The 20,180-nt window shown below is 41.1% G+C and overlaps 1 protein-coding gene and 1 long non-coding RNA gene across 2 annotated transcripts in view; one reads left to right on the top strand and one right to left on the bottom strand.

Annotated features, from left to right (window-relative positions):
• Positions 1-788: 788 nt before the first annotated feature.
• Positions 789-2,298, bottom strand: LOC133084244 (uncharacterized). The gene is made up of 2 exons (XR_009699407.1): positions 1,939-2,298; positions 789-1,118 (listed from the first exon to the last, which is right to left on the bottom strand). It is a non-coding gene; the product is annotated as an uncharacterized LOC133084244 (long non-coding RNA).
• Positions 2,299-2,377: 79 nt separating this feature from the next.
• AVEN (apoptosis and caspase activation inhibitor) overlaps positions 2,378-20,180 on the top strand; it is a 204,988-nt gene continuing 187,185 nt past the window's right edge. The window contains exon 1 of the mRNA XM_061180552.1: positions 2,378-2,883. Within this exon, the coding sequence (XP_061036535.1) occupies positions 2,617-2,883 (267 nt within the window). The 5' untranslated portion in view covers positions 2,378-2,616. The remainder of the gene's footprint in view (positions 2,884-20,180) is intronic.

Genomic DNA, 20,180 nt, shown 5'->3' with positions numbered 1-20,180 from the left:
AATTATTTGTGGCTTGGACTCTTCCAGTAGTTTCCTGATGGCTGCCTGGAATTCTGATTCTCCTCTACAGAATGGTTTTCTGAGTACAGTGGTTAACAGCATAGAATCTGAAGCCAGACTGCTCTGGGTTCCAATCATTCCATTACTCACTAGCTGTGTGATTTGGAAGTTACTTTACGTCTCCGTCTTAGATCTCTCATCTGTGAAACAGGGATGACACTAGTAGTACCTCATAAGGCTGCTGTGAGGTCTAAAGGAAGTGCTATATGGGAAGTACTTAGAACTGTGCTCTGTGTTACTTTGTTCAAGATTGCAGTTTACAACCCTTCAGCAGTTCTCTAGTCCCACTTACCAGGCAAACTCCTGCTCAACCACCAGGACTTGGCTCCTGGGTCTATTTCTCATGAAGCCCTGGGTGACTCATTTAGGCAGTTTAACTTTTCTTCCTTCCAGACTTCGCCTTGAATCTCTCACTGCACTCAGCACAATAGTGCAATCACCTGCTTACAGAGTTATCATCTTCCTTCTGGGAAGTGAGCTATTGATACTTGAGAGCAAGGACTGTGGCTTTTTTCTTTTTCTTTTCTTTTTTTCTCAATCTTCAAGACCAAGCACTGTGCCGAACACAGAGTAGATAATTAGAAGCAATGAACAGTGTTAACTATGTATGAATGTAAGAAAGGGACAGAAAGGATTCGGAAAAAAACACCTGTTTCGCCACACTGATTGGATGATGGATGTTTTAACCCTTGTCTGTATTATTTTCATGTGGTTTCTATAATACAAAGTATTTTTAAAAAATAATTTTATTTATTATTTTTGGCTGCATTGGGTCTTTGTTGCTGCGTGTGGGCTTTCTCTAGTTGTGGCGAGTGGGGGCTGCTGTTCGTTGCGACGTGCGGGCTTCTCATTGCAGTGGCTTCTCTTGTTGAGGAGCACGGGCTCTAGGCACGCGGGCTCAGTAGTTGTGGCTCGTGGGCTCTGGAGCACAGGCTCAGTAGTTGTGGCACATGGGCTTAATTGCTCCGCGGCATGTGGGATCTTCCCGGACCAGGGCTCGAACTTGTGTCTCCTGCATTGGCAGGCGGATTCTTAACCACTGCGCCACCAGGGAAGTCCTTGTAATACAAAGTTAAAAATGGCTCCCATGTATCCATATAAAACTGCCCTTTTCCCCCTTGGCTAAAATAGACTGGATCTATAAAGTGAACTACTGCTTAGCAATAAAAAGGAACAAAATATTAAATCATAAAATATGGGTGAGTCCCCAAAACTGTCTACTAATGACACTGACACACAAACATGAATAGACTGAGCTTGCCTGAGTTAGAATGTCATTTCCACCACTACCGTAGCTGTGTCACATCAGACAAGTGGTTTAACTTCTCTAGGGCTATTTCCTTATCTGTAAAATAAGGATGACAGTAGTACCTACCTCACAGGGCTGACAGGAGAATTAAATGCTCATGTGCTCAGTAAGTGTGAGCTAAAGCAGTCATTTCTATAAACATTCTTTTGACGTCCTGGGAGCCCCTTCTGTCCATGACAGGCTGCACTGTTCTCTCGACTCCCAGTGGCTTGTGGCAGGCCACACCTCTCACCTGAGGACCGCACCCCCCCCTTCCTTCATACCTCCTCCTGAACCCAGAGGTATGAAGGAACTTTAATAATTACACCTATTCATTCTTGAAGATCAGGAGACTATACAGGAAAAAAAATGGAAAAATTAACTCACTGGAAGTCTCACCCCACAGTTAACCACTAATGTAATAGGGAAGAACCTTTGTATTGTTACAAGTTAGTCACTAAAGGGCTGTTGCCTGTAAGCTTCAATTATACATAATGGCCCATCTCTGGGAACCCTGCCTCCCAGGTAGTGAGCATTAAGCTAGAATACCTTTTCTTTTAGCTCACAAGAAACATCCTGACCAGGCCCACCTGTGAATGACTGCAAGGAGGAAGAGGAGGCTGACCAGAACCCGGACATGTTTGACTTTGCTCTCTCCCGTTTTAGTATAAAAGAAGCCTGAATGCCAACGCAGGCAGCTGGTTCCTTGGGGGCAGGAGTCCACCATCTTCTCGGTCTGCTGTCTCTCCAGGTAAGCCGTTACTCCTTGCCCCAACCAATCATCTTTCGGAGTCACTGGCCTGTCCTGCAGCGAGCAGCAGGAGCTTGGACTCGGTGACACGAATGTTTCGGTGTATACTTTTTAAGACCTTTTCTTAGGCAAATACACCGTATCAGTATGTCTTTCTTCTTTTCATTAAAAAACGAGTTCATATTCTATAAACTTTATTTCATAACCCATCCTTTTACTTACTACGGCCCTTCCCCCAGAAACACCCCTCCCACTTGCAGCTTCTACTGGTCAGCCCTTTCCTCTGAACCCCCGGCCCTGCCAGAGACCAGGTTCCGGCCCCACCTGCCAGGCCCGGGGTCGGCCGCCCGCCCCGCCCCCGCCGCGGCCAGCTTCTATACCCGGCCCCGCACCCCGCGCTCGCTGTCACCGGGGGCCCGTCGCTCGCGGCTCCTCCGTGCGGCCCGTTTCCGGTGGGGCAAGGGCGTCTCCGCGGCGGCCCGGCTCCCGCGCGCTCAGCACCGCCGTCGGTGGCCAGATGCAGGCGGAGCGAGGAGCTCGGGGCGGCCGAGGACGCCGACCCGGCCGCGGCTGGCCTAGCGGGGATGGCGACCACGAGCGGGCGGGCGCCCCGGCGGCGGTGGCGAGAGGCGGCGGCGGGGATAGAGGCGGCGGCGGCGGGGATAGAGGCGGCCGCCGGGGCCGCGGCAGGGCCTTCCGGGGCAGCCGCGGAGGCCGAGGAGGAAGAGGTCCGCGAGGCGGCCACCGAGAGGCAGGAGGCCGGGGCGCCGGGCCCAGTGCGCTGGTAAGAGGCGACGGCCGGTGGGGTCCTGGCCGGGGTTGGGGTCGCGGCCTCGTGGGACCGGGGCTGGTGGGGTTCCGGGCCCCGAGTCAGAAGCCGCGAGCGCCGTGCAGGGCACGCGCGAGCCGGACGGCGGCAGCGCCTGCGCAGGACGGGCGGAGGGCGGCGGGGGCGTGCGCCGGGTGGGTACGTGGCGCGGGGGGTGGGTGTGCGTCCCTTGCTCCCTGTCTGCTGGGGTGCCCTGGAGGGTCTAGGCCATGGGCTTCCCCAGCCTGCCCAAGAGGTCTTGGCCCAATTATTAAAGAACCCAGGGGCCGCGACTACGTGTCTTTAAGTCTAGGAGGCCGGTTGGGTGCGGCTGTCAGTGTGATTAACCCTTTTGGGGTGGGGACAACCAGGGCTTGGTCTCCCAGTGCCTAACCTCACAGAGAGACATTCCTGTTATTAAGGAAGGGATTTGGGGGTCAGTTTTGTTCACTGCCTGTGCAATGCGTGGCACACAGTAGGCACATAATAAATGTTTATTGAGTGAAAGAATGACCCCGAGGAGCTGGACTCTATAGTATTTGGGGGCGGGATCAGATGCATAGTTCTCTCTCTTTTTTTTTTAATAGCATAGTTCTCTTTCATTGTATATGTGTAGGAATCAGGGGTCGGTGGCCTTCGTCTATTTGAATTTTCAATCTGTAAATGTTTCAGCGGTCAGGTCTCAATTTTACTAGCAATATAATCGGCCATATTCATGCATTCGTAATTGAAAGTGTCTTACAGCTTGGAGCAGGGAATGGTTTGGGGGCAAACTTTTGTTCTACTGATACCCTAGCTAAAGGAGTTAAATTACTGTCTTTATGAGCTGTTCTGTTATTTTAACATTTGTAGTACAAAACTGTCTGTATATTTTGAATTCCCATGTACATAGATTAAAAAATTATTATAGTTTTGGGTTGAGTTAAATTTCCTATTACTGAAGTATTGATATTTGTAATATCTTAAGGGCATAGTAGGTAGGATGTCCCTACCTAACTCAGATAGGAGTTGTGTACAAAAATGGAGTTGGAAAGAAATGCACAACTTAAGTGTGCCATGTTTAACCTTGTTAGGATTAAGGCAGGTAATAAGTAAAATCTGAGAGAGGTATGAAGAAATTCTTAGAGTCAGCTCACCAGGCAATGAAGGAAACTGACCAGTCTAATGCACATTATATGTCACATCTTGTTTTATAACAAGATTATTTACCTATATAACTTTATTACAACTTAATTTTTTTAGCAACTTGAAAGTTGTTTAAACAACTTGATAATAAATTTGTTATATATATACTTTATATGTATAAAATCTTCATTTTTATAGGTTAACTGACTTGCTTAAGCTGTTGTAGCCAGTGGCAGAGCTGGGATTTATATCCAGCTGCCCTTGACTCGACTGTGTTTTATCTCTCATATTTTTGTGAACCAGTCACTGCCTTACTGAGAATAAAGGGGACACTCCTTGGTTGCAGGGATCATGTTTTAACAGTAATTGTAGTAATGGTACCTTTGGTATTTGGTCTCTGTTGAACTAAATTGAATGAAATGATGGTGTATCATTTAGAGATGAATAATGTATTTTTTGATTTATGCTAATATTGTAACCATTGTATTAAAACTTTAGGCTTTTATCCTTTTTTAGAATGGTCTGAAAAATTCCATCTTGTGTTTTCTTTTAGGATTTTCTCACTTCACAGTTTAATGATTCAGTGTGTCAGTGAATGTAGATGCTTCGCACAGTGCCTGGGGCATAGCTGCAGCCACTGTTACCACCACCATCATATTTTCAGGCAGAGGTGGATGAAGAGAGGCTGGAAAGATTATTTCATTTTGGTTTGGGTTGGTGGCCTGTAAGGTCGCTTCCACATTTCAGATTCTGAAGTGCTCTTCCTATTTAGGCTTGCTAAGAATACCATTCTTGGTGCCTGAAGACTAAATGGGACAAGGTTGATTAAGGTGCCTGAGGCCTCCTGAAGACTAAATGGGACAAGGTTGATTAAGGTGCCTGAGGCCTCCTTGTTCTCATATCCTATGGTGCATTTGTGCCCCAAATGGAGATTAATTGAAATGATTAGAAAGAAATAAAGTTCTCCGTAGAGTTTTAGCTGTGTAAGGACCAGGTACCTAACTCCAGAATTGAATACTGTCGATTCCCTTTGCTACTGTTTTAGACTACTATGGATACATGGCTTATAAGTGGAAAACAGGACAAAATAAAACTAAACAAAACAACTTCTTGATATGTAATGCTCCAAGGTAACTTAGTTGAGTACATTGCATCTGCTAGTCTCTTGCTCTTAAATCATTTCCTCTGTAGATGGTATGAACCCCAAGCCTATGGAGTTTGGGTAAGCATGTCATAAGGCTAATTATCTTCATTGAATACCCACTAGGTGTAATATTGTACTTAATGCAATCATTAACTTAAAAAAACCCCCAATACTAGGATTTGCTTAGTATTATATTAATATTTTTGATGAACTGTTAACAGAGAGGAAGTCAAGGCCTATTGGCAGTCCTTGGAAATTTTTTTCTTCCCTGTAATATTAACAGTAACTTACATTTGTTGAGCACTTAGTATGAGATGAGAAAACTGAGGCACAGTTAGATTACTCACAGTTAGGAGAGGTTAGGTGATTTACCCAACATCACTCAACCACCAAATTAAGGAGTCTGAGTTCAACCCAGGCATTTCGGCTCCACAGCTGAATCTTTTAACTACCACCCCAAACTGCATCTGGAGTGATTTTGAGATTTGAAGAGCGGATGTATGGAGGACTTGAGTGATCCTTTTCACATACCTGTTTTCCTGATGTTTTGATATGATTATAAGGTTTTAAGGTAATACAGATACCATATTCAATTATTGTGGGTGTCAGATCTTTGCTTTCTTGCTCCATGTTAATGTGTCAGCTGCTCTTATTCATTTTTTAATTACTTATGTCCATTAAAAGATAAGGTAGTTGTTTATGGCTGCATTAAGGAGAGTAGCCTTGAAGGCTTTTTTTTTTTTTTTTTTTGATGAAACTTTTGCTTTGCAAACAATAATATAATGCCTTTGCCTGAGTAGTCATTAATATGAGATGCCTTTGACATTTTCATTGCTACTATTTTACTTAGTAAAAGGGAAATCTCTGATGTTCAAGCTTAGTGTGAACCGGGAAGAAGAAACAATGGCAAATCAAAGTTGCTGACAGTCAAAGGTACCTGCTCTTTCGTTGTCGCTGAAAGGAGTCACCTGCATCATGTCAGCCAACTAGAGATTGAGAGCCTATTAAAGCTCAAACTCAAATGACAGCCTCTAAACTGCATTGCTCCTATTTTCAGAAAGCCTGAAACAACTTTGGTTAGAAGCTGAACGTGCTTAAGTGTCCCAAAAGAAAATTGCTTTGAGATTAGCTTTTGGTAATCCACAGAATTGGCCCTCTCTCCTGCAGCTGCAAACTGCCGCTCCAACCCTGTAACTACTTTGGCATCCTTATCCTTGCTAATGTATACTGTTTGAGGTCTGCTTTTCTCACTGACCATTGTTTCACTTACTTATTTTCACGATCAACACAGGCAACTGATCCTCGAAACTTCCTGCTTATAGTCTGCCTAAAAATTTTTTGATAAATTATACATGAAGTCGTACTTCAACGTTTATAATGAACATTTAAATCAGTGGTTCCGATTGCTTCAGAATATAAAATTTCCAGCATATTGTCTGTATTGATACATATATATTTAAAATTTATTTTTATTTTTGGCTGCGTTGGGTCTTCGTTGCTGTGCGCAGGCTTTCTCTGGTTGCGGCGAGCGGGGGCTACTCTTTGTTGCGGTGCACGGGCTTCTCATTGCGGTGCTTCTCTTGTTGCGGAGCACGGGCTCTAGGCGCACAGGCTTCAGTAGTTGTGGTGCACGGGCCTAGTTGCTCTGCGGCATGTGGGATCTTCCCAGTCCAGGGCTTGAACCTGTGTTCCCTGCATTGGCAGGCGGACTCTTAACCACTGCGCCACCAGGGAAGTCTCTGTATTGACTTTTTAAATAGAAGTGTCACATCATTCTTATGCATGGAGTCTAAATACTATAGTCATTTAATATTCGCCATCATTATTTTTCCACCTTTTTCTTTTTTCGATGTTATTATTTTTTAAAATTTTCTTTTCAAGGTTTTCTTTTTTTTTTTTTTTTTTTTTTATAGCTACTTTATTTATTTATTTATTTTTGGCTGTGTTGGGTCTTCGTTTCGTGCGAGGGCTTTCTCTAGTTGCGGCAAGCGGGGGCCACTCTTCATCGTGGTGCGGGGGCCACTCTTCATCGCGGTGCGCGGACCTCTCACTATCGCGGCCCCTCCCGTTGCGGGGCACAGGCTCCAGACGCGCAGGCTCAGCAGTTGTGGCTCACGGGCCCAGTTGCTCCGCGGCATGTGGGATCTTCCCAGACCAGGGCTCGAACCCGTGTCCCCTGCATTAGCAGGCAGACTCTCAACCACTGCGCCACCAGGGAAGCCCCTCTTTTTTTTTAATTTTAATTTTTGGCTGTGTTGGGTCTTCATGGCTGCGCGGGCTTTCTCTAGTTGCGGCGAGTGGGGACTACTCTTCGTTGCGGTGCATGGGCTTATTGTGGTGGCTTCTCTTGTTGCAGAGCATGGGCTCTAGGCGCACAGCCTTCAGTAGTTGTGGCACAAGGGCTCAGTAGTTGTGGTGCACGGGCTTAGTTGCTCCACAGCATGTGGGATCTTCCCGGACCAGGGCTTTAACCCATGTCCCCTGTATTGGCAGGCGGATTCTCAGCCACTGCCACCAGGGAAGTCCCTCGATGTTATTTTTTTCTTCCAGTTTGAGTTATAAATGATGTATAGCACTATATGAGTTTAAGGTGTACAGCATAATGATTTGGTGTACATACATCATGAAATGATTATCACAATAAGTTTAGTGAGCAACTGTCATCTCATAGATGCAAAATTAAAAAAAATAGAAAAAATTTCCTTATGATGGGAACTCTTAGGATTTACTCTAACTTTCATATATAACATACAGCTGTGTTAATTATATTGCTCATGTTTACATTACATCCCTAGTACTTATTTATCTTATAACTGGAAGTTTGTACACCACCATCCATTTAAGAATCACATTAATATTAGCAGTGAGAAGACTTACATTATTCCTTATTCTTTTTAACTTTCTTTTTTTAAATTAATTAATTAATTAATTAATTTATGGCTGTGTTGGGTCTTCGTTTCTGTGCGAGGGCTTTCTCTAGTTGCGGCGAGCGGGGGCCACTCTTCATCGCGGTGCGCGGGCCTCTCACTATCGCGGCCTCTCTCGTTGCGGAGCACAGGCTCCAGATGCGCAGGCACAGTAATTGTGGCTCACGGGCCTAGTTGCTCCGCGTCATGTGGGATCCTCCCAGACCAGGGCTCGAACCCGTGTCCCCTGCATTGTCAGGCAGATTCTCAACCACTGTGCCACCAGGGAAGCCCCTTTAACTTGTTTTTTAATTCCACATCTCCCTTAGAGCTTGACCCAGTGTAATATATTTTTGAACTTGAACATCTTTTAGTGATTACCCTTTCTGCTTCCTTGTAACAACTTGTGATTTAAAAAAATGTTCTGTAACCTTAAGGCTTGGGTATAAATTTTTCTTTTAGATTAAATTAAAATCACATTGATTTATATACAATGTATTTTAATTAGCAGTTGTTAAACATGTAAAATTTTATTGTAAATGATCTTTTTCCCTAATGAGTTTAGTTGGGTATCCATGAATGAATATTACTTATTGCCTGAGTGAGACAGGATTCACTGTCAATTCTCTTCCTAATTTTTCTTTTTATAGATGTAAGTACTGAGAAACATCATTCTCATAAATTGGTAGATGGGACTGGTTGGAGTTTCATCATATAAGTGTCACTCAATTCTTTGAATACTTTTCTGATTATATGCTGAAATCATTATTGTAAAACATTTGAATGATCTGTCAGCTGACGACTAGATTAGGTCCTCCTTCAATTTTGTTGAAAACAAGGAATTGGAAACTACTGATTTGTGAAAGGTCTCAATACTTTCTCAATATTTACACCTATATTTCAAATTACCCTTTGCTTGGGCCTTAGGGAATGCACCACAGTCAGACTGAGGATGGCCTAGAAGGGGTTGCGTCGTCCTCAAGTGCTAAGTGTCCTGTATTTCTAAGATAGACTGCTCTTAGGAAAGAGTATGGACATTGAATATCTGGAACTGGAACTTGATTCTTTTAAAAACGTGCTTGTTCAAAGACCCTTAGGAAAATCTATATGACGCCCCCCAGGCCTATGCATACTCCATCAGAGGCCTGCTGAGATCACATTATTTACAAGCTCTCCTTCCCATCAGGAGCCTGTGTAGAGCCCTGTGAAAAAAAAAGGTCATGAAGAACCTAGTGGCAAGATGGGAATGAAGACAGAGACCTACTAGAGAATGGACTTGAGGATATGGGGAGGGGGAAGGGTAAGCTGTGACAAAGTAAGAGAGTGGCATGGACATATATACACTACCAAACGTAAAATAGATAGCTAGTGGGAAGCAACTGCATAGCACAGGGAGATCAGCTCTGTGCTTTGTGACCACCTACAGGGGTGGGATAGGGAGGGTGGGAGGGAGGGAGATGCAAGAGGGAAGAGATATGGGAACATATGTATATGTATAGCTGATTCACTTTGTTATAAAGCAGAAACTAACACACCATTGTAGAGCAATTATACTCCAATAAAGATGTTAAAAAAAAAAAAAAAAAAAAGGGTAGTACCAGGGAAAAGAGGAAATCAATACATGAAGGCTCTGCTAATTGCACGACTGTCAGAAGGCCCTGTTCAGGATCTCCTTCTTAGGGATGATTTCGCCTCATCTCCTTGTGACCTGAACCCTATCTCTCACTGAGTTCAGTGCCCCGTATTTGAGCTGCCTTAGCCCTTGACTTTCTGCTTTGTCCTAGAGGACAGGAGCTTGTCTTGTTCACTGTTAAATTGAAAAAAAGAAAAAAAAAAAAAATCACATTACTTACTTTTTTTTTCTTTCCTTAGTAAGATAGTTTATTGCATGTATTCACCCAGAAGGTTGGAGTGTTTTTGTTTTTCTGGGGTTTTTTTTGGGTTTCACACTATGTGCAGAGTATGGTTTCCAATTTTCCAGTTTTTTGTCATTCTTAGTAGTGTTACTGTCTTTGATTTAAACTACTGCTAGGATGGAAAATGGCAAGCTCATAATTCAACACCATCAGGCTACATTTCCTGGGGAATTACGTAGTAAGCCATTTCTGCTTTTTCCTTTTTTCTTCAGAAAAAGTAGTGATTACGTTTCACAGTACTGGGCAAGTGACCTCTAGAGAGGCTGTGTGAGAAGTCATTTGGTCTTAGCCACACCACAGCATGACTGACAAGCCTTTTTTAAGAAATTAAGTGGTTGTAAAGGTGTTTTCTCTTCAGATGTCGCTATTTCCTGATGCACTTTGAAATACCAAAGGGAGAAATAAAGACCATACCGACACAATTATTTCTATTTTATAGAAGCTACCGATTAACTTATTAGGGCACTACATTCATTCTCTTTAAAATTTCTTTTTCTTTTGTTAGAGCCGTTTGTGCGTGTGTGTTGAGGTACCAAGAATAAATTCTTTAATACTTTTTCCTTTTGGATGGAAATAATCAACAACTTTGTTGGTCTGAATATTTTCTACAGAGTTTTCATGGGGCAGTGCATTGATAATTGTTATAGATAATATCACACTTTTGAGTGGATTTTGTCAAAGGGTGTTGAGAAATACAAATTGATATGCTTAGTTTTATCCTGATGTTGCTAGGATGCTGTTTTTAGAATGTGACTAACCTGATGTCTGTCAGCCTTAAATTACTTAAAAGACAATTTCTGTAAAGAACAGTACTCCCAAGGATGCCATTTCTACCATCCATGTCACATCACTGCTATGTGCAAATAGCATGAAAATTAAAAAAATTTGTAAGAGACTGATAGAATGAATTCCCCATTGTACATATTTAATTCGCCTTTTTTCTTCTTGCTATTAAGGACTGATACAAATACGTCTGATCCATATTTCTTTAGTACCAAGTCAAACTTATATTGAGGAATAGCAAACAAATTTTAATACTAACCTAAGCAAAGTATTGGGATGACAGGACTGTTACCCGAAATTCATATATACTCTTGGATTATCAGTGCTATGATCCCTCCATTTCTTTTTTTTTTTTTTTTTAATTTATTTTTATTTTTATGGCTGTGTTGGGTCTTCGTTTCTGTGCGAGGGCTTTTGCTAGTTGTGGCAAGCGGGGGCCACTCTTCATTGCAGTGCGTGGGCCTCTCACTATCGCGGCCTCTCTTGGTGCGGAGCACAGGCTCCAGACGCGCAGACTCAGTAATTGTGGCTCACGGGCCCAGTTGCTCCGCGGCATGTGGGATCTTCCCAGACCCGGGCTCGAACCCGTGTCCCCTGCATTGGCAGGCAGATTCTCAACCACTGCGCCACCAGGGAAGCCCCCTCCATTTCTGTATTTAGCTGTGGGAAGTTACTAGCGCTGGGAGATTTTGTCAATGGATGTGTATTTTGTGAAATAATTAGTCACCAAATTTAGATGTCTGTAGTCTCTGGCTTGAAAGGACCATTAACAGCTGCATTTTGGGAAAATGTAAAATACTTAGCCTTCTCTCTCAAACTCTAATGCAGTGTGAATTTCATTTAAATCATGGATTTGGATCTGTGGTTCTATTATGAATCTAAAGTTCACGTCCCAGTAGCTGGATTCATGATATTGAGGACTAGGATATTTTGCTCTCATTTTTTTTCTTCTACTACAATGCTGATGATAAAATAACATGTCTTTGTTTAATACTTGGACTAACTAAAGCCTAGTCTTATTTTATACTACGGAAGAAGGCTTAATTGCTGTTACAGATACACAAACTTCAGGTCCTTCTGAAGAACCTGTGAGTTCTCTGGGAGCAAAGCTTGATTAAGAAATGAGTATTTTTCTAAAGGCAAAGCTTGGCTTCCTATTTTCCCTTACTGTCCTTCACCCCACTCCCAGGTTGTATTTTGGTTTGCTGCTGCTTTTTTTATGTCAGTAGTATTATGATTTTATAGAACAATTCCTATTAAGTTTTTCTTAATTTTTATTTTATATTGGAGTATATTTGATTTACAATGTTGTCTTAGTTTCAGGTGTACAGCAAAGTGATCAGTTATACATACACATATATCCTTTTTCAGATTCTTTCCCCATATAGGTTGTTACAGAATATTGAGTGGAGTTCCCTGTGCTATACAGTAGGTCCTTGTTTACCTATTAAGTTTTAAAAAGTATTTTTCTTTTTTTTCACAGCCAAGAGAATCATTGAATTAAGAGGTTAATAGAAAATGTTATTTGAAGAGCAATTATTTTATGTATATTGGAGGGGAAAATTAAGCAGATAAGTTGGTTTTTCATTTTTACAATATGGAAGTCGACTTAAAATGGAGGGTTTTTAGACAGAATTGGCAGGGAGGGGAGCTTCAGGTTTGCACCTCATCTGTTTCCTGAGTGGCTTCCTGGGGGGCAGGGAGGAGAGGGGAAAGTGCTGTTGAAGCCTGAGGATGGGTGTCCATGCTGGTGGGGGCATCACGGTGATCCCATGCGGGATGGGGTCTCTGAAAACTTAAGTAATAGAGTTGAAGAATTATGGACAAATAGGAATTATTGTTTCAAGGTGGTAGATAACAGGACTTTATAGACAAATGAATAGTTAGGGTATAACTTCTCAAAACCTACCTAAGTTCTGCTTTTTGCCTGTCTCTCTTCCTTCCTTTCTCTCCTCCCCCCAGCCCCCCCACCAGGTTTTTTGTTTTCTGTTTTCTGTTTTTTCATTTTTCTTTCAGGGACTATATCACATAGTGGTCAGTGATGTGTGTTTTGCAGTGTAGCCGACTGGTTAGAAACCTTCCAAACCCCTACTTACTAGTTGTAAAACCTCAGGAAAGTTGCATAAGCTTTCTGAAACTTAGTTCCCTTACCTGTAAAGGGTGACTAAGAGTGTCTACCTTACAAAGTTGTAAAGATTGAAATTAGATGAACACAGTCAAAGGTGGTTCTTTTATCTACAGTCATGCTGCTGTCCTCCCTCATGCAGAGTCTTAATCTTCTTAGAGTATGCAAGTCAAATGCAAAACTACACTTAGTCACACACAGGAACTTAACAGATGTATAGACTATTTAGAATTTGTATTACTTATGGAATAAGGTATTATCTTTTTTCATTTAGAATTTCCTTAAAAGCTTTGAAGCAGTAAGTCTCCCAGCCTTTACTGAGAGGCTGTGTGTGTGTGTTTTTGGGTATGTTTTCAACGCTCTATCAGGAAATTTACAGCTCTGCCTTAACGTTCACTTCCTGCTTGTGTAGAGCCTCAAGGTCGGCCTGAGGTAAAAGATTAGGGCCTTCTCAGATCTTTCCTGGGCATGCCCACAGCTTTGCACATGTGCATGGCCTCCTAGATTCTCAGGAATATGTCAAAGCTTTACAATGCCCTCTTGGGCATCTCATTCTCCAGTTTTACCTTATAAGTTTCAGCCTCTTTTGAGCCCACCTGGTATCACTGCCTCAAGTGGCTATGATTTTAAACTTTTGCTGCTGATTTTTTTTTCTTTTTTACAAACTTTCTGGTCATATGACTGTTTACCCAGGGTGAGTTCTAAGTCTGCTCAAATAAAAACAAGATCTGAGGGCTTCCCTGGTGGCACAGTGGTTAAGAATCCGCCTGCCAATGCAGGGGACATGGGTTTGAGCCCTGGTCTGGGAAGATCCTGCATGCTGCGTGTGTCACAACTACTGAGCCTCTGAGCCACAACTGCTGAGCCCACATGCCTAGAGCCCTTGCTCTGCAACAAGAGAAGCCCCTGCTCACCGCAACTAGAGAAAGTCGGCGTGCAGCAATGAAGACCCAACGCAGCCAAAAATAAATAAAATAAATAAATTTATTTAAAAAAGAGCAAGATCTGAGAATGGAGCTTTTCACAGAGCTTCCAGAAAAGTCAAATAGTGACAACTCTCTGGGGATAGGACTTTTGGCAAGCTTTTCTACCCTCTCCAATGGCTGCAAGGCTGCTGGTTTTCACAGTCACCATTGTAGTGAGGCTTTTGGTTTTCAGGGCTATTGTAGAGCTGGGTAGAGTGGGATTGGAATAAGCAAGTTGCTGTTCTTACAGAAATTTAGCTGTTTTTCTTGAATAAACACTCCTTCGGTTGTTGCAAAGTTTTGGTTAATTTCCATAGTTCTGAAAGTGTCGGTTTTAACGATTTTTTGTCAGTGTTCTTGTTGCTTTTGTGGCAGAGTGGATATTCGGAAGTCCTTACTCTGCCATTCTGGAAGTGCTTCTATCCTACTGTTTTTTGAAGCAGCCGTTGCTACTCTTTCTAATTGTTGGAAACTTCTTTTTCTTTTTGTGACAAAACATGTCTCCCCTTAACTGCTGTTGTGTGTAGGACAGAGTTCTGTTCTCTGGAACAACAGAGTTTTTGACTGAGCCAAAACATAGGAAGAATTCTCTTAAGACTAAAAAAATGCCCTGGGGGACTTTTTAATGTTTAATTTGAGAGACTTTTTTTTTTTTTTTTTCCTGAAACTGTCAACTTGGGATTGATCACATATAGTCAGAGTATGGTAAGGCAAAAACGAATGATTTTTAATTATTTAGTCAAATATGATATTTTATCATTTTATGAGACTGTTTTCATGATTGATTCCTCTGAAGATTTTGGCACCTAATTTACAGTTTATATTTTTTAGTACATCCTGGGTGACATTCACTTATATGTGATTGATACACACCACATCATGGTCTCTATTATGTGATTTCTTCAATTCTAAACTTCTCAAATTTGACTTCTTCCAATATTCCTCCCTATGTCGTCAAAATTAATCTGTTTCTTTTCCTTCCCTTTTGTATCAGAGATACAGGTATCTCCTAAGATGAGAAGTTCTACCTATTCTGTTAAATAACAGAAAAATACCAAGAAGAAAATAAAAATTACTTGTAATATCATTACCCAGAAATAACCACTGTCAACATTTTGCTGTATGGTCTTTCGATATAAAACTGGAAAGATGTCATGATAAGAGTTAAAGGAAAAAAGATAATATGTATTTATGGGAAAATTATAAGATGTGTACATTCATTTAAAATCCTGAAAGGGTGTGAATACGTATCAAGCTATTAATCTGTGTTTGGAGTGGGGAAAATATAGGGACTATGTGGAACTTTGTCTTTCCCTTTATTCAAATGTTTTACAGTTGTATATTATTAGCAACATAAATATATTGCATTTGAAAAGAGGATTCTACAAATAAACTTTGGTTAGGAAATAAGACAAGATGGGCAGGCAAGATGATGCATATACAAATAATAGGGATTATCTCTGGGTGAAGGGACTGTGTGGTGTCGTGCATGGTACAAAGGACGTTGTGCGGAAAGACAGTCACTTTAGTTTGGAGAGGTTATGTTCCTGTCCGTCTCCTATTTCTCTCTCTCCACATACACACACACTATTGTTTTTTTTAACATCTTTATTGTTGTATAATTGCTTTACAATGGTGTGTTAGTTTCTGCTCTATAACGAAGTGAACCAGCTATACATATACATACATCCCCATATCTCCTCCCTCTTGCGTCTCCCTCCCACCCTCCCTATCCCACCCCTCTAGGTGGACACAAAGCACCTACTATTTTGTTTTTTCTTAAAGATTTTTTTTTTGAATCTAAGAGTAAATGGTAGACATGATGTCCCTTTACCCCTAAACACTGCAGTATGTATTTTCTTTTTTTAAAAAAATTAATTAATTAATTTATTTTTGGCTGCGTGGGGTTTTTGTTGCTGCTCGCCGGCCTTCTCTAGTTGCGGTGAGCGAGGGTTACTCTTTGTTGCGGTACGCGGGCTTCTCATTGCGGTGGCTTCTCTTGTTGCGGAGCTCGGGCTTTAGACATGCGGGCTTCAGTGGTTGTGGCTCGTGGACTCTAGAGCGCAGGCTCAGTAGTTGTGGCACATGGGCTTAGTTGCTCTGCGGCATGTGGGATCTTCCCGGACCAGGGCTCGAACCTGTGTCCCCTGCATTGGCAGGCGGAATCTTAACCACTGCGCCACCAGGGAAGCCCTGTATTTTCTAAAAGCAAGGAAATCTCGTACATAACTATAGCACAATTATTAAAATCAGGAAACTAAATTGATACAATACTATCATCTAACTTTATTGAGATTTTTTCCAGTTGACACAATAATGTCCTTTATTAGGCTTTGAATCTTGAGGCAATGACGTATAGATGTAGGATAATTAGAGATTATTCGCTATAGCAATTATCATGGCATCCTCAATTATCCACTATTTCTGTTAGGTGACTGAGTTCTCATTTGCTCGTTTCCTGCTTGGGTTTTTTGTGTTTTTTTTTTCCCCCAGCCTCTAGACTTCTCATCTATCTTACAAGCTACTCGAAATTCTTTTAGTAAATTCCTTTGCTGACCAAGTTTGCCAGAATTGATTTCTATAGTTTGCAACCCAAACTTTGACTGATATATTACATTTCTCCCACTCTCTGGTTTTCAAAATCTTATTCATGTTCGCATGCTAGTTCGAATGCCACCTTTAGTGAAGCTTCCAGTTTTCCTCAGTTAGCAATATGGTACTTTGTAAATAGAGCACTTATTTTTAGTCTTCATTTTATTATAGTCAGTTATTTACTTGTATGTCTCCTTCATTAACTGTAAGCTACTTGAAGGCCTGTACATGATATAGCACTGTGGTGTTCAGATGAGTGATAGGATTTATCAATAGAAGGTAAATGGGGCAAGCTAGAGATTGTATGTTTTTAGACAGTGCCGTTTTGGGAATTCAGGTCAGGGGAACCCTTTATGTTTCATTTGCCTTTGTTACGCTATTTGAAGTACCCTTCCTTTGGTGGTTGAGAGCTCAGTAACTAAAAAGTTATTGCTCTCCCAAGGGCCAGATCTACACAAGAGCTTTAAATCACATTGGATTTTATATTTTCCTTGTTCTAAATCTTTTAAACTTTCCAGTGTAATGCAAACCACAGATTTTTTAGACTGTGAGAATAAAACAGGAATTATAGTATCCAGAGGTCTTATATGTATAGCGCCCCTTTTCACTATTTTTTTTTCTATTTGTGTTTTAAACTCATTTGTTGTATGTATTATTCAAACTTGATTCTTATTTCGTCTATACTTTGGAGTCCTTGCCACTTTTGTCTTTGCCATTTTTTTGGTCAATTATTAAATAGAAAAGTTTTTTTTTAAAGCTGTCTGATTTATATGGTTCTGTATATTTTAAATTATATTTGAAATGTTAGAGTCCGTAAGAAATTTGTGTTTATTTTTCTGTTTTTTCTTAACTATTTCCTAATCTGTTACTAATGAATTGACAAGAGTACATGTTTGTTAAATTTAAACTAGAATTTATTTATAAAAATGTGCTGTGTTAGTTCTATGTATAGAATAACGGGATTGGAGAAAAAAAAATTTTTTTTTACCTAGCAGGTAATAATTAAAGTTACTGGCTTTTTAGTAGTGTTTCTTTATGCTGTAAAATTAGGTCAGGACTAACCTAGGACAGAGCATTTCTTGTGCCTTAATTTTATTATTATTGCTACTTTTGTTTCTTTTGCCAAGTAGAAATTGTAGGTTCTTTATTTGCTTCATAGAGATGGTGGGAACATAAATTAGGTTGCTTACAAATATTTAAAAATCTATGTTAGGGACTTCCCTGGTGGCGCAGTGGTTAAGAATTCACCTGCCATTGCAGGGGACACGGGTTCGATCCCTGGTCCTGGAAGATCCCACATGCTGTGGAGCAACTAAGCCCGTGCGCCACAACTACTGAGCCCACATGCCACAACTACTGAAGCCCGCGCACCTAGAGCCCATGCTCTGCAACAAGAGCAGCCACCGCAATGAGAAGCTCGTGCACCGCAACAAAGAGTAGCCCCCGCTTGCCGCAACTAGAGAAAGCCCGCAGGCCGCAACGAAGACCCAATGCATCCAAAAAACAAAAACAAAAAAAACTATGTTAATTTCCTTGCAGATAAACTTCCTAATGAAAGCATATACAGAAAGAACCTTTAAAACTATGTTTTTAGAAAAAGTGTTGATCATATTCAACACTTAGATACTCTTCTCTTGGTGGGAGTTGATACAACTCGTTAATGAAACCATTTGACATCAGGGTTTAGCCTGTGACCCAGCAATTCCATGTTAGCAATTTATCTTACAAATATGTCTGAATAGTTAGCAAATGTAAATAGATGATTGTTCTTTGCAACACTGTTTAAAATAAGGAAAATCTAGAAACAACTTCCTAAATGTCTGTTAAGAAGGACTGGTTAAGTAAATCATGGTATGTCTATGCAGAGGGATACCATGTAGCTATTAAAGAATGGGGTAGATATGGAAAATGTCTAATATCAAGGGAAAAACTTACTTCAGAAAACTAAGTATAGTATTACATTTGTGTAAAAAGAAGATATTCATACATAGGCATGCAATGGAAGGCTGTATAAGAAACATATGTAGTGGTTACCTTTGGAGAATGAGAATAGGGGAAAAGGAGGATTTTCCTTTATATCTTTCTGTACTATTGAATTTTTATTTTGTTGCCATGAACATGCATTACTCATATGAGTAAAGAAACAAATTAAACATTAAGTTAAATTACCTAGAACTGTTTCTTCGTAGGCCCTGAAAGCCATCCTTACATTTAAATGATCAGAACCTCCCTGTGAAGGAGGCTGGCAGTGTTAAGTGTAGTTTTTTTAAAAAAATCAATTAATTAATTAATTTTATTTTTGGCTGCACTGAGTCTTCGTGGCTGCACGCGGGCTTTCTCTAGTGGGGAGCGGGTGCTACTCTTCGTTGCAGTGTGTGGGCTTCTCATTGCGGTGGCTTCTCTTGTTGCAGAGCACGGGCTCTAGGCGTGTGGGCTTCAGTAGTTGCGGCACGTGGGCTCAGTAGTTGCAGCACATGGGGTCTAGAGCTCAGGCTCAGTAGTTGTGGTTCATGGGCTTAGCTGCTTCGCAGCATGTGGGATCTTCCCTGACCTGGGATCGAACCCGTGTCCCCTGCATTGGCAGGTGGATTCTCAACCACTGTGCCACCAGGGAAGCCCTGAGTGTAGTTTTATAGATGAAGAAATTAGTAGTTGGGTGGATTTAGGCCTTTTAAAGGATATAGCGAGGTAGTTGGTGGTGGAATGAATACCTGGGGTTTCTAACTTCTAGGATGAGACAAGTTTTTTTGTTTATGAATGAACAAAACAATGAATTGTGAATTGTTTTTTTTCCCCCTCCTAGAAGGGTTATGTACTTTTCATGCTTTCCTATCAAGCATATATATCTTTTCTAATATAGCAAATGGTTAGGCGATATTGAATTGTAGTTTATCCCTTAGATCTGTTGACTTAAGTTTTTTTTAGTTTATTCAATGTGTATCTCATTGCTCTTAGAGATAGCAAATGTGGGGTAGTAAAATGTGGAGATGGGAATTTAAGATTTTCACCAAATGACACAGAAATGGCGGTTTCCACCCAGTATCCTAGGTCTACGTGTGTGGCTTCACCACACTGTTCTCCCTAGGCTGTAAAAAGCCATGCTTCTATCCCTCAGTTTCTAGTTCCTTAAACATAAGGGGTTCTAAGTGGGCTGCTGTGATATGTGGTATTAAAAAGACTGGGAAACTTTTAGCATCCCACTTACCTTCCCTTCTCAGTTTCTTTTTCTAAAATTGGGACCTCTATAGCAAACAAGTATTTATTCATTCTCATCCTCTCTCACTTATAAAACATTTAAGTGTGAAAAACCTTTAAGAGCCCACTCAGTTTTATAATGTCATCATTAAAGTTTATAATCAATTAAATCATCCTTTAGCTTAAAAAAAATCGTGTTAGATTCTGATTTGCTCTGTAAGTTCATATTCTGGAAGTGCAGACTGCTTAAAAGTGACTGAAATGGTGATGCTTCATTTCTCTTTACAAAAGTTAAAGGATTTTTCTTTTTTAAATAAGAAGTGAATAGTAGAGATAAAAGCAAATGTATAAGTGCTCTTTGGCCTAATCAAATAAAGGACAATTGAGCCATCTGTCAAATGCAGGTTGAACTAGATGTATGAACTCCAGTGCCCTTGTCCGGCTCCAAAACAGGAGTGAAAAGAAAATTCCAGGCCACTCCCAGGCATCATCTGCTGCACAGAATGTGTGTCTGCTCGCAGC

The sequence above is a fragment of the Eubalaena glacialis genome, chromosome 2, assembly GCF_028564815.1.
Source record: "Eubalaena glacialis isolate mEubGla1 chromosome 2, mEubGla1.1.hap2.+ XY, whole genome shotgun sequence".
Classification (NCBI taxonomy): Eukaryota; Metazoa; Chordata; class Mammalia; order Artiodactyla; family Balaenidae; genus Eubalaena; species Eubalaena glacialis.
The sequence above is the reverse complement of the archived record's forward strand: the minus strand, read 5'-3'. Positions and strand labels throughout refer to the sequence as shown.